Raw genomic sequence first — 13787 nt, 5'->3', positions numbered from 1 at the left:
GCTCCCAGAGGTGTAAGATACAGGGATTCAGATGACTAAATTTAGCCTGTAGTTTTTTTAATTAAGTGGAGGCTATGTAAAATGAGTCAGTAGGTTGTAGTAAATCTCTTATTTCTGTTATTATTACAATGTAAGTAGTCCTTATGAAATACAGTTCCAATACACAACTTCTACAGAAATTAAACTGCTTTATGGAAGTAAGTCTTTTTTTTTTTTTTTTTTTTTTTGTACTCTGTAATGTAACAGGTCCTTTAGTTGCTTGAAATGTGTCTTTTGAGGCACAGGTAGCCCAACATGATGAAAATTTACAGTGTAAACCATTTAGCACTTTTCAGTTTGTCTGCTTTTCCACCCTTTGTTGTTATCCGTTCATGCTTGAGATTGCAGGGTCAATTCTAATATTTATGAAGGGATTGTGTTTCTTCTGAAACCTCCTGAGACTTGCTGCTTTGTTTTGTTGACATTGTTTTTTCTAAACTAAAACAGAAAAGGGAGAAATTACTCTCCTGAAATGTTGGCTTTGGTAAGCTAGGGACAAGTATTGAATGCCTAGGGTTGTGTGATTTAAGTCAACCCTTGAATTTGAAAACAAATATATTTGAAATGCTTGAAGAAAGGAAGTTGCTGGATTCTTTGGGCTGTCCAGAAATATTGCATTATTGTAAGCTAGTTTTTGCAGAGAAAAGAATTATGGTGTGAATTGTTATGTGCCACCTGGCAGAAAGCTGAAAGATTCAGCTGTCATTTAGATTCAAGTAATGGCTTTTGTAATGTTTACCTGCTGCTATGGCTGCTCAGTGTATTTACATTTCTACATGTTATACTCTAAGTTCTGTACTGTATTTGTTATAGTATTTGTAGTATTCTTCATGAACTGCAGTGCATTGTAAAAGAAAGAAAGTATGTTTAAAAATGGGAACTGTCGTAAAGAGGTGATATCTGCTAAGAAATGGATCTCTGTTTCTGGATTACGTGTGGGCTGGTTTAATTGTATTTATAATAAGTCCATATGGAAAGATCCACAGAATTAATGTCATTGGAATGTGAAAAACTGTGGATTTTGAGGTAGTGGGGAGAAATGAAGGTTTGTTTCTTGTCTTAAAGAAACTTGCTTCTTGCTCTGGCAGTGTATCAGATAAAGTGACTGTTAAAATTCTGCTGTTTTGTTATATCTGTGTGTGTTGTATATTAGGGTGCATGCAAGGCTGATCTGACAGTGAACCTGAGAAGGCACTAACAGCTTGCAGTAATGGATATGAAGAGAAATGGATTTGCCAGATTAAAGGGGGATGTGGGAAAGTGTAAGTGTAAGAAAGCGTAAGAAATGCAAAGAGTTGAAATAAAACACTTGAAGGGGAAGAAATTTGTGGAGGAAACGTGCACGAGACTGTTTGGAGTAAATCTAAAAGAAAATCAATGATTTTACAACGTCTCTTATGACTACTTTTGGTGCTAGTAGAACTGCTGGTCTCTGTGTGAGAAGTGTGCGGATGTGGAACTTTTCTCTTGATGCTTAAAAATAATTAACTGCCTTATTTTTAGTCCATTATGTAAGGAAGCTTTTGGTCCCATAAAACATGCATGCTTTAGCTTGAATAATTTTATCTAGACACGTGAAACATGTTGGAAATCAGAACAACTTTAAACATATGAATCAATCATATAAATAAGGGTATCCAAGGGCCATGCAGTTACTTGTAGTTACTGCTTCAGGAAGGATAATCAGCCAAGGTGTTCTTACTATAAAGCATTAAAATCCTGCAGCACAATTGTCTGTGCTAGTGCTTAGGGTTTTTGGTGTAGCTTTGTTTATAATGTGAGGCTAATGCTGCTATGTTAAAATAAAATCACTGCCACTTGAAAGAAGGAATAACTACTCAAATGTGAAATATGTGGTGATTCCAGGAGGCTGTGTGCACTCAGAGCTTCTGAGTTGGCTGTGTATTTGGGTATCTATTTAAAAGATGCTCCCAGAAGAGAACTTCATGTTCTTCCTTGTGTTAGGATTAACTTCTTGAGAAGTACAGAAAAAGTTGGTGAAACTACCTATAAAAGATGAATGCTTAAAGTGACTCCCTGTGCTTGTTAGATGTTTGTTATACACTACCTGAATATTTATTTTTTTATTTTACTACTCAGAATTGCTTGACTACTGATTGTCAGTATTTCTAGATGTGATTTTTTTTTTCTGTTCTTGTTTTGTTCTGAATGAGCTAATAGTGTGTAGGAACTACAGTACTTCCAACCTTAGTATGTTATACTAATAATCTTCATGCTACTTGCAAGTAAAATTCCTGTTCATAAACTAAAACTATTTTAAACTTCATATATGTTGAGATTCACTTTATAAATCAACATCCTTTAAATTATGTTCTGTATAGCATGCTGAAGATGATGTAAAGTCTTTCATAAAAATAACAGCTTTAAAATTGGTAAGCATTGAAATGTCAAGCTGTATAGTGACAAGCCTTATTAACGCATAGTTACTACAAATCTTACACAGTTTAAACAATGGCAGGCTTCCTTAAATACGTGCTGGAAGGGAGCTTACAAAAGGAAAGCAAAATGGGAAACTGCTTTTTGTTTTGTGGGTCCGTGTGTATCTTGATTTGTTTGGAAACGTATAGGTAAAAGAATTCTGAACTCCGAAAACATGTTGAAGAGCAACCTAAATGAAGTTTTGTAACTTGTGTTCCCTGAGTGCGTGAATGAGTTCTCATTTTCTTCAAACCTAGCTGTTTTATTATTCCTGGTAAAAAATATTTATCGCTCTTGTGTAGTTTAGAACTGTCTAAAAAAATGTTTGACAAATGCATATAAATGAGGATACAATGGATCAGGAATCAAACATGAGCCTGCTTAAATAATTCTCAAGATTTTCTGGTTCACGTGTAGTGATATTGAACTCTTTAGTCATAGGCTTTAATTTGTGCATGGTGCTGACCTGATGCTGTGCAGGGACACTCACTGCATCCCTTCATTCAATTCACTCTAATTATCCCCAACTTCCTGGGGAGCCTGCTTAGAACTGGTCATGAATGTTTGTTATTAAGTATTAAGATATTAGACTACCCTGGTTACATGTAACAAAGTAGTTTTTAGACTGAATTTACATATAGATGATCAGTATAGGAAGCTGAAATTGTGTTTGTCGTGATTTTATTTGACCAAATTCAAAATAATATATTGGAATAAAACATTTGACAGCGACTTAAGGTCAGAGTTAAATGAGATTTAATGTTATTGTGTGAGTTCCTGTACGTCGATGTTGGCAATTTCAGCGTGTGTTTTAGAGTGGTTACGGTATGTAAATCACCCTTGAAACAATCAGATTTGTGTGCATATTTCAGGATGATGGTAATTATTTTTGCTGGGAGCATCTGTTAATGTGGAATATTCCCTCCTCAGGTTCACGTGAAAATGGCGGACGAAGCTGTCTGTGTTGGCCCAGCTCCCACCAGCAAAAGCTACCTCAACATGGATGCCATCATGGAAGTCATTAAGAAAACCAGGGCCCAAGCTGTGAGTCTGAATGAGTCTATCTGCTGCAGCTGTTTCATATATAGAAAGCAGAAAAGCCAGAGTTTGTATTTTTTTTAAAGGTGTGTGGGGGGGAAGTGATTGAATATGCTATTCCAGTTAGTTCATGTCACATGAGTTAAATGTGTCCGAAATCGCTACTGGAAATCAAAGGCTTTGTAGCATCTGGCAGCACTGGTCGCTGATCCTGCAGGTGGCTGCTGGATTCAGCTTTCACACCAGGGAGCAGCTTCAGTTCATTTCCAAATTTGCTAGGGGAAAAAAAAAAAATCCCAATTAGTTTTGAGCGCTAACCCTTTATATGCCATAATGGCTTTTTGAATGTTTTACAAGTGTGTCCAAAAAAAGGCTCCTTCTTAAACTTGGTTTGAATCAGTTTTTGACTTGTATACACGTGGTACTTACAAGAAGCTGCATTCTGTAATTGCTTGTTTTAGGATGTTTACAAAATGCACTTCAGCCCTTATTTATACATGTGAGCTATTCTGCCTTTCTCCTTCCAAACTGGCCAGGGATTCAAAGCTTACCAGGGATCAGTTGGAAAAACTAATGTGTAGTCATGTTCACATGTCCAATGTTCTTTGTTCTGACAATGAAACAAATGTGTTATTCAGAGCTACTGTAGACAGCATTTTTAAAGTAAAATTTGATGGATGTATTTGAGCAACACTAATTACAATCCTGATCCAAACCATTTCAGGGTAATTCCTTTCAAAGGAGATGTTTGATATGGTGCTTTTAGGGATCCAAAACTTCCTTATAAAGAAAATGACTCCTATTTCCTTCCCTCAGATTTTCTGAAAGTAGATTGCAGTTGTTTACACTCTTTAAAAGAGGGTGGTAAAATGGCTTGTACTTTGTCTCTTGAAGTATATCAGATGAAGAATCTTACGAGTTGCAGAAAGAAAACTTTTCCACCACACTCACATCAAGTAATTATACAGGGTTTATACTGGGGCGTGAATAGCAAACTGGGCATATAAGGATGCATCACTTATACTAATGAGACAGTAAATGCTGTTCTCCAGCAAGGGTCGCTAGAGGTAGGAGGCTCGTGATTGTGGACCTGGAGTGCTGTTGTGAACAGAGCTAAAATGTATTTTGGGGTGAAGAGTGCTTCACAGTGGTTATTGAGAAGAGTGTGGATGAGTATAGATGTAGAAGTCTGCACTGATGTAAATGTGGCAAAAGGGACTTAAAAAGAGCAAAAGAACAAAGTGAGCACGTCAGTCTCTGCAAACAGCATCTGTCTCTGTAGTCAAGTAAGCAATATTTGTTTCAGAAAATTAAGTTCAACCAGTAAATTTTTACAGCTTTACTTAAGACAGCTAAATCAATGTGTTATGACAGCTTCTTAAGTTATTCAACTAATTTAAATGCTTGCTGGTCTGTTTCACCTTCCCTGGTATCTAAAATGTGTTAGCAAATTTGGTGTCTGGCTCCAGAAGTCAATCAACTTAAACTTCTTTGTTTTATTTTTACAGGTACACCCAGGATACGGATTTCTTTCAGAAAATAAAGAATTTGCTAGACGTTTGGTAAGTTGTTTTCGTTTGCTTGGCTGCAAAGTATGCACTAGGTGGTATATATTCATTTCAAGCCATCTGAGGAATCAATACACCAATTCAGGGCAGATTTCAACGATATTTTAAGGGTGTAGTTGCAGTCTATTTTCTTTTGGGAAAAGGGGAGGTGCTTCTTTGTAAGAGCTATACTAAGGACATAGGAACTTCTCAGCTTTCTTGCTTGTGCTTGTACTGTTTGTGGCTGCTTTGTAAAACTGGGTCACTGAAATGATCTAAGTTGAAAGTATCTGTTTTTTAAATGATCATTTTGGTGACTCATAGCACAGCTGGTGAACAGCTGTATCAGCAGCCCTGAAAAGGTGCCGAACTGCACTTTCAGGATAGAAATAGAAAGCTGTTTAAAAACTGGCTTCTGTGCTGGAAGTCATGTATTGTAGAACTGCATCCCCTGAAAGGACCAAAAGTGAGTTGAGGGTGGTGTTTTCACTTCGCATCTGAATCTATAAAAAATTCCTCTTTTGCAATCTCCTTACTTCTGTGGGGTTTTTGTGTATCACAGAAACTGATACGTGGCTTTTTTTTTTTTTTTTTTTTACTGACTTCCTCCGAACCATGTCGCTCATGAAATGCTGGAAAAATTTTAATTTGTTATTTTTTTTTATAGGCAGTAAGAGAAATTTGTTACAGTTTTCAAGAGTCATTTATACCTTTTTTTTTTTTTTTTTTTTTTTTTTTTTTTGATTCAGTGTAGAAACAGATGAGGAATGTGCTTCTGTAAAATCTCTTCTGTTTTTAACATTAATAGAATAGCTTTTGTTTCTGCATCTTCCTTTATGTCCCTTTTGGCTCAAGTTCTAATTGTAGTATAGACTGTTACAATTCAGTTAGTTCTTTGGTGATAATACCACCCACTCACCAAGGAAAATATTTGGGAATGAACTCTGATTTTTATGCTTCTTAGCTGCCATGCTTCTTAAAAGCCACCAGATAAAAACAAATGCAAGTTCTGTGTGATACTGAACGTGTCCTGCTGGTTGCTGAGTGGTGGTGGTATTCTGTTAAAGTTGAAAGGAATTCTAAACAGTTGGCACTCGCTGGGTTTTACCAAATCTAGGGTAATCTCTTGCATGTTATTTTTATGTAGTTTAGAGGCTTTTTCTGTTCTGCTTCCTGTATCAGAGCCTCTTCTTAGAGGGAAGATTCCTGGTTTAATTTATAACAAATTATGTTCCTGCTGGATTGCACCAGCACGATAACTGGCTTTAGTTGGCAGTTCCTGTAAAAAAATAATGAATGAAACGGAAGTACTTGATCATGCTATTATGTGGTATATTTTGCTGCCAAACTTTGAAATTTGATAGTTCTTACTCCAAACTGGGCATGCGTCCTAGTAATCTGGTTATTATTTGGTGATGTAAATTACAATATTGATGACATGACAATCTGGAACAATTTTTTTTGGCGGGATTAAGTAGAAATGAAGGAAGAACAAACATTCCTGTAGATCCCCTCCCCCTTCCTTCTCATCTTTTCACTCAAATGCTTTAATAGTGAATTCCTGAAATAATGTGGTCACTAGAAACGTGTTCAATTTGGGTTGGTGCTACCGCCTTAAAGTAGCTTTTAATTGAATTTCACAAACCTGGTGTGTTCTGTTCCCTAAAAATATAGTAAAAACAAGTTCTGCTTTGCTTTCTCAGAAGTCTCAATTAAGTCATAATCATGCGTCCATTCATGTCAGAGGATCTAGAATATCGAACCCCTAGTGAGAATTGGTGAAATGATGTCTTCTTATCACTGAGGACTACTACTTTTTTTTTTTTTCCAGACAACCTGATTAATGTATTTAGGAGGAAAGCTTGCCTGCTGCTTCTCTTCTTTATTAAAGCCTGTAATAAATGTTACAAAACTGTTATGAAGCTGGCAAGGATGTGCTTTTGTTCTGTTTTCATCTTTCTCCGCACTCCTTTCTTTGCACATATACTATTTTTTTTTTTGAGTTGCTGAAAGTACTGATATACTTGTGAAATCTGGATTTATTTCTTGGTGCCTATCTTGTTTTTAAAGCAAGACTACCTAGATCTGGAAACACAAGTACACTAAATGTTTTAAACTTACCATTTTGTCTGTAAGAGTGGTAATGAGCTCAAAGCAAAGCTTTGTCTTCAATTAAGACATGGAGGGTCAGTTCACATGTAATCCTACTGTGCGTGATTTGAACAAAGGCATGTCTTTTTGTTCATTATTATCTAAATGATCCATGGAGTAAGTGGACAGCTTTAGACAGTCCCTGTAAAGAATTCAATACATTTAGAGTACTAAAAAATTACCGTTCTTTATTTTTCTTCTCTCTACCCTTAGTGAGAGAAGGGTATTGGGATTCCTCTTTTTAGAATGGAGGACAGCACAAACATGTTTGGGATTTCAGGTAAATGATTTGTTGGCTCCAGAACAAATCTTCTAAAAGGTGATCTGGCATGTTATTCATAGTGATCCAATATGAAAAGCTGGGGCATTCAACCACCTTTCCAGGTGTATCTGCTCTGGTTGTTTTTGATAGCTTAAAGAAAAGGGATCCCCACTGCATTTATATCAAGGAAGTCAGTTAATGAGTTTGTCAAACTGAAGGTTGTTTTCTTGGAAGATAGCGATTTTAAAACAAAATTTCTTGAAAAACTTTTAAGGCTGGTATTTGAGGTACACTAGTTATTATGTAGAAGAATAAATTGTGGTTCTGGGCAAGTGAATGTAGTTTCTTTGAACCTTAACTTATAATTTTAATTCAGAAATTTGAGCTGTCCAACTTGGAGCTCTTGCAGTGCTCTAGAAGAAGAATCTATATACATTAGGGTTGTGAAGACCAGTGCATAAGTTGTTGCTTGTAGTTTGTGTGCCAATATATCTGTATGTAAGCAGGTTTTTTTTCCCTTTGTGGAATAAACACATAGTGTTCAATATTAACCTAAGTCTTAAGGTGCAAGAACAGTTTGTTTCTTCACGTTATTAAAAAAATTTGCTAGTGACCTCTGTATTTACGTTAGCTTGCTTAACGTATCCGATTACACAGAATTGATGCAGACCCTCTCTGAGAAGCTCTAACAGTGCTATTGTCTGCAGTAGGCCTTTGAAATTTGGCAAGGGGAAAGCCTTGAGACTAAAGACGAGCCTTTTGGTTGGCCTGTTGTTGGAAGATACTCTTCTGAAATTGCCATTTTCTTTTTCCTTGCAAATCTACAGGGCATCTGTTACAGTGGGGGGTGGGAGTGATGAGTCAAGCCTCTTCACATGCATGTCAAATGCTTTGAGATTGGCCCATGGTCTCGGTGACTTTTTTTTTTCTTCTTCATTTTCTTCCTGGATAAAGAAGGAAATAGGGGAGAAGAGTGTGACAGAAAGTGAATGTGAGACTGGGTTGCCCCAGTCATTCTTTCAGTTTGAGAACTTCTTCCTGTGGTGTAGTTAGTAACGAGGAGGAGTCTTATTCCTGTAGCTGAAGTTATGTATGTTCTTGCTTTATGGCAATGGCCAGAAGCCCAAACCTTGATGCATGGTGACTCTGTACTTCAGTTACTTGTAATGGGATCAGTTCTCACTCTTTAAATAAAAGAAAAACACAAATGAACTTCTTCCCCCTCTGCCACAGAAGTCCCTTCTGAAGTTATTGAGGGGAAGAAGGGTAGGGAAAAAAAAGAACAAGATTAACACTACTTACTTACAAAGTATAGCACGAAAAAATACCAGTTTGTAGGGTTTACATCTTCAGTGTATTTTGGTCACTTGTAGGCATGTATATGATAAAATTCCTACTTCCACGGATGGTGCATTGTGATATATTTTCCCTCAAAGCCCATGGAATTTGTGCATGAAATAGGTCTAGAAATGGTAAGAATTAAGGTTATAAGTTTAACCTTTAATCTGGAGTATTCTTCTTTTGAATGCAGCCTTGACAATGCTGTCTTGACATTGTTTCTTCAAGCAAAAAAAAATCTAGTCCCCATGCTCTGCCAAAATACCCTCCTCTGCAGTAGTAGCCATACACATGGTGGGACAGAAGGATTCAATTTTGGGATAAGATATGGATCTTTTTGGAATACCTAGTGAAACCTCTTTCTACAAGTCTTTTGTGTCTTTTTAGCAACTACTGTTGGGGAGAACTAAGGGGAGAACAAAGCAGCCAGTGCTATTTTTCTTTACCTTTGAAGCTAGATTAACATTCTTGGTGGAATTAAAACAACAACAAAAAAAAATGTTGTCTGAAATAAATGGGCAAACAATACACATAGAAGTGGTTAATCACATGTTTGTAAATGGCTGTATGCTTGAGATGGAAAAGGTAAAACAAAGAACTAAGTATATCCCTTTCTGTAAGGGGATGCATGTCTGACCTGTAAGAAACTTTGTTTAGGTGGATCCATAGCCCTACAGAGAGCTAATTATGGGATTGTCACCTTTTAAAATGCGATGTTAGTGGCAGTAGTGTTTCCTTACAGTTGTTGTGTATGACTTCATTATTTCTAAGTAAAATTTGAAATTCCTTTGATTCAAGACATTACGTTTTTTGGGTAGTGTTTGGTGTCATTCATTTGCAGTTCCCACATGGGTTGCCAAATGGGAAGCCAGTCAAGTAAGTGGTTGGCATTTATTCTTTCAGACTTGAAAGGTGATGGGTGGGGTGGGGGTGAAGATTTGGAAGTTTGGTATCAGGAATTCTCTGCTTATGGCAGAGATTACATCAAATAGCAGGGCGGACAGAGCTGTTGATGAGGGTTTCCTATTCTGTCCTGCCATGCAAAGTATAGTGTTGCTGCTCAAGCAGTCTGTGGTGGCTTAAGGTGCTCTGATGGAGACTGCAGACCATGCTTCTGCTGGGTGATAAACAGTGGGCAATGTTCTTACCTAGGTGAACAGGTGATGTAGGTGCCCCTAAAAAGGTTCTGCCTCTGAGACTGTGATGTTGATGGGAGACTTCTTACTGTTCTGGGACGGAATGCTTCCGAATATTATTTAATATAATTGCATTTAATCCCAATTAAACTTTTTGTAGAAATAATCTAATTATCTATAGGATCGGGTTGTGTGAAATCCACAGGAGGGACAAGTAGTACAGGTATTAGATCACCTGCAGTGTTTGTCAGACATTATTAGCCCTCTGCTAGTGCACGTGAGCTAGAAAAATCACAGAATTATGGGATGGTTGAAGTTGGAAAGGACCTCTGGAGTTTATCTGGTGCAAACTTCTGCTCAAGTCAGGCATCCTAGAGCAGGCTGTCCAGGTGACTTTTGAAGATTTCTAGGAGAGAATCTCCACAGCCTCTCTGGGCAAGCTCTGACAGTGCTCTGTCATCCGGAAAGTAATGAAAATGCTTCGTGATGTTTAGAGGGAACCTCCTGTGTTCCAGTTTGTGCCCATTGACTGCTGTCCTGGCACTGGGACTAATGAAAAGAGCTATCTGAACTATAAGAAAATAGAATAAAAAAAATAAATCCATTATTTCTTGATTTGTGGTTATCAGTTCTAGTGAGAATAGAATGTTCTTGCCCTTTTTCCACCTTTGTGGTTATTAGCAACTGTATGTCTATTTTTTCTTTGTTGTAATAACATAATGCTATGTAATTTTCCTTTTATATAGGCAATATTGTTTGTTTCCACTTCCTGCCTTTTTCTGCTATTGATTTGTAATGATGCAGACAAGCTTGTCTGGTTGTCACAAGCTCCATCCATTTTGATGTAATGTGATTTGTTAATTTGTCCTATTCTAGTATCATTGATGTAAATTAGTATGGTAACCTTGAAAATGTCATATGGGTCTGCTCTGTTTCTAAATTAGTGTTAGATGTCCAGTTGCTACTAGTGGAGTTGGATTAGACTTGAACAGTTAAGGGTTGATACGTCTTTTGAAATAAGAACTGTTGTCTCATGGATTTTACTTTACTTTTGTGATAAGGTAAGCAGATACCTTACCTTTTGTGGTAAGGTAATTCTAAGAAGATGAAGCATCAGCTCAGAGTTCAGCCAAAGTGGTGCTGTCATATTAATAACCAGTTCTGTTTTCTGCCTGCACTTTTAAGAGTTAATTTATACTTTGACAATGGATGATCTATATTCAGTAGTCTTATGTTACAGGCTAAATCCTTAAGGTTTTTATGTACTTATATAATATATATAGATTATTATATATATAATTGCTAGAATATGCATATCAGGAAAATTAATTCTATTGCTGACTTTTTGGTATTACTATGGAGTTGAAGTATTATAGTGAAGCAATGATGTGTGTGATAAATAGAACCATTTTCCATCTCCCACTTCTGACTGCCGTTCTCTTCCGTAGTTGAAAACCAATTACAGCAAGTTATGGGCTAAAATCTGTCTACAGAAATTACTCTTCACGAGCCAAGAAGGGTGTTTGCCACATGGGCACCATGCTGTATTTTCATATACATATTGTTGTCAGTAGTGGTGTCTTACGTGAGAGGAGACATACAAAATGTCTTCTGTGCTAAAGCTATATTTTGAGTCACAGGGGAAAAAGAAACTCGTTTTGTTTGTAGAAGTGTGTTTTAGCTTGAAGACACCTGTACATTGCAATAAGTGATGCTGTGTATTTGCTTTTTTCCTCTGCCTTAGTGACTTTTTTCTGCTGAGTCTTCATCCCTAATTTATACCCTCCTTTAGTTGTGTCTTGTGGTTTTGGAGTTTTAGGGGAGTAATATCTCTTGCTGCCTGATGGTATTTTAGATTAAATTCTGATAACGCAACTACTAATGAAACCAGGAGTGAGCTTCATGAGGGTTGATCATGACTAGCAACCATTTTTAAGGTGTTTTAGTGATTTCTGTATCAGCTGCTGAAAAAGATGTTAACTGAAAGATGTTAAATGAAAACATGCTTCTGAAGATGGCCTATTATTCTGGACTAGACAAAATTTTTGGGGTGCTTTACTCCATAGTATGTGTTTTGACTGATCTTATTTTAGGAAATATTTTCTTGAAGTTAGTACTTAAATTCATATTGAATATTAGAACTTAATCTTAGTTTTATGAAGTTAGAGTTTATTTTATGCTGCTGTTTGCTTCCTTTTAGATTGTTGCATCTGTCCTGATTGTTTTCACAGGTTTTTATACAACACTTGTAGAGTATTTATGTTGCCCTTACATTACATTGCATTTTGTTATGGAAAGCTTTCAAATATCCTGAATTGCTTCTACCACAACAAAACAACCCAACCTGCTGAAGGTGCATTGCAACAGGAGACAACTTCAGTTTTATTTTTTATTGTTGTGTGGGTCTACCAGTCATAGCAAGTGGAAGCTGTAAAGTATTCAGAGCTATATGTAGGCATGTCAGGGTTGAATAAGGTCTCACATCATTAGAACTGGTTAACATTTCACTTTAACTTAGCCATTCAGTAGGGCAGGGACAGGTGATATTATATTGGGAGTCTGCTACAGGCCACCTGATCAGGAAGACCAAGCAGATGAGGCCTTCTATAGGCAGAAGCAGCCTCATGTTCACAAGCCCTGGCCCTCACGGGGGATTTCAGCCAACCCTATATCTGTTGGGCAGAAAGCAAAGCAAGGCGTAGGTGATCCAGGAGGTTTCTGGAATGCATTGTTAATCCCAGGGTATAAATATTACCTCTGTCACCCTGGGTATGGAGAAGGCTGAGGTGCTCAGTGACTTTTTTTGCCTCAGTCTTCACCAGCAGGAGCTCTAGCCACATAGCCTAAGCCCCAGAAAGCAAAGGGACTGGAAGAATGAAGAACTTCTCACTGTAGGGAGAAGATCAGGTTTGAGAACAGCTATTGAACCGTGAGTTGCACAAGTCCATGGGACCTGATGAGATACATCTGAGGGTCCTGAGGGAACTGGCAGATGTAGTTGCTAAGTCACTGTCCATGATATTTGAGTTGTGGCAGTCCAGTGACGTTCCCACTGACTGGAAGAGGGGAAACATGACCCCCATTTTAAAAAAGGGGAAAAAAGAAAGACCTGGGGAACCACAGGCTGGTCTGACCCATCTCTGTGCTCAGCAACATCATGGAGCAGATCGTCCAAGAAAATCTACTAAGGCACATGGAAAATGATGTGACTGAAGCCAACATGGCTTCACTAAGGGCAGATTGTGTCTGACGAATCTGGTGGCCTTCTACAGTGAGGTTGCAGTGTTGGTATATAGGGGAAGAGCAACAGACATCATCTGCCTGGATTTATGCAAAGTGTTTGATGCTGTCCCCCATGATAACCTTGTCTCTAAACTGGAGATGTGGATTTGATGGATGGACCGCTTTATGGGTAAGGAATTGGCTGGATGACTGAGTCCTGGAGTAAGTCACCTGCTTATCAAGGCAAACGTGCTATCATTAGGAAAGGAAAAGTTGCTCCAAGTTGAATTCCTAACCTTAGAGCTTTCTGGCAGAAAATCATTTTATTTGATATCCTGAGGTTTGACACCTGTAGTTTTTTGTAAACTTGGTTGTGATTTATGTATGTAAGTAGGCATATACATTTATTTCTTTTTATATTGATCTCTTGAACTGCTTAATGAAATTTAGATTAAAAATAAACTTAGATTGTACATGTTTCTGATTAGGCATTTTTGCATATTCGTCCATCTTGATTTTTACATCAGGCTTGTGTAGGACACATGCGCTTGCTGAATAACATCTTACTGTTTCGAGGTAAGTTCTTTAATTGTTGCTAAATTACGGCTTTCAGTA

At 37.4% G+C, this 13787-nt stretch overlaps 1 protein-coding gene across 1 annotated transcript in view; it reads left to right on the top strand.

Annotated features, from left to right (window-relative positions):
* PCCA (propionyl-CoA carboxylase subunit alpha) overlaps positions 1-13787 on the top strand; it is a 277064-nt gene that overhangs the window by 33038 nt on the left and 230239 nt on the right. The window contains exons 6-7 of the mRNA XM_032202998.1: positions 3409-3522; positions 5025-5078. Of these exons, the coding sequence (XP_032058889.1) occupies positions 3409-3522; positions 5025-5078 (168 nt within the window). The remainder of the gene's footprint in view (positions 1-3408; positions 3523-5024; positions 5079-13787) is intronic.

This window comes from Aythya fuligula, chromosome 1, assembly GCF_009819795.1.
Source record: "Aythya fuligula isolate bAytFul2 chromosome 1, bAytFul2.pri, whole genome shotgun sequence".
In the NCBI taxonomy this organism is placed as follows: domain Eukaryota; kingdom Metazoa; phylum Chordata; class Aves; order Anseriformes; family Anatidae; genus Aythya; species Aythya fuligula.
The sequence above is the reverse complement of the archived record's forward strand: the minus strand, read 5'-3'. Positions and strand labels throughout refer to the sequence as shown.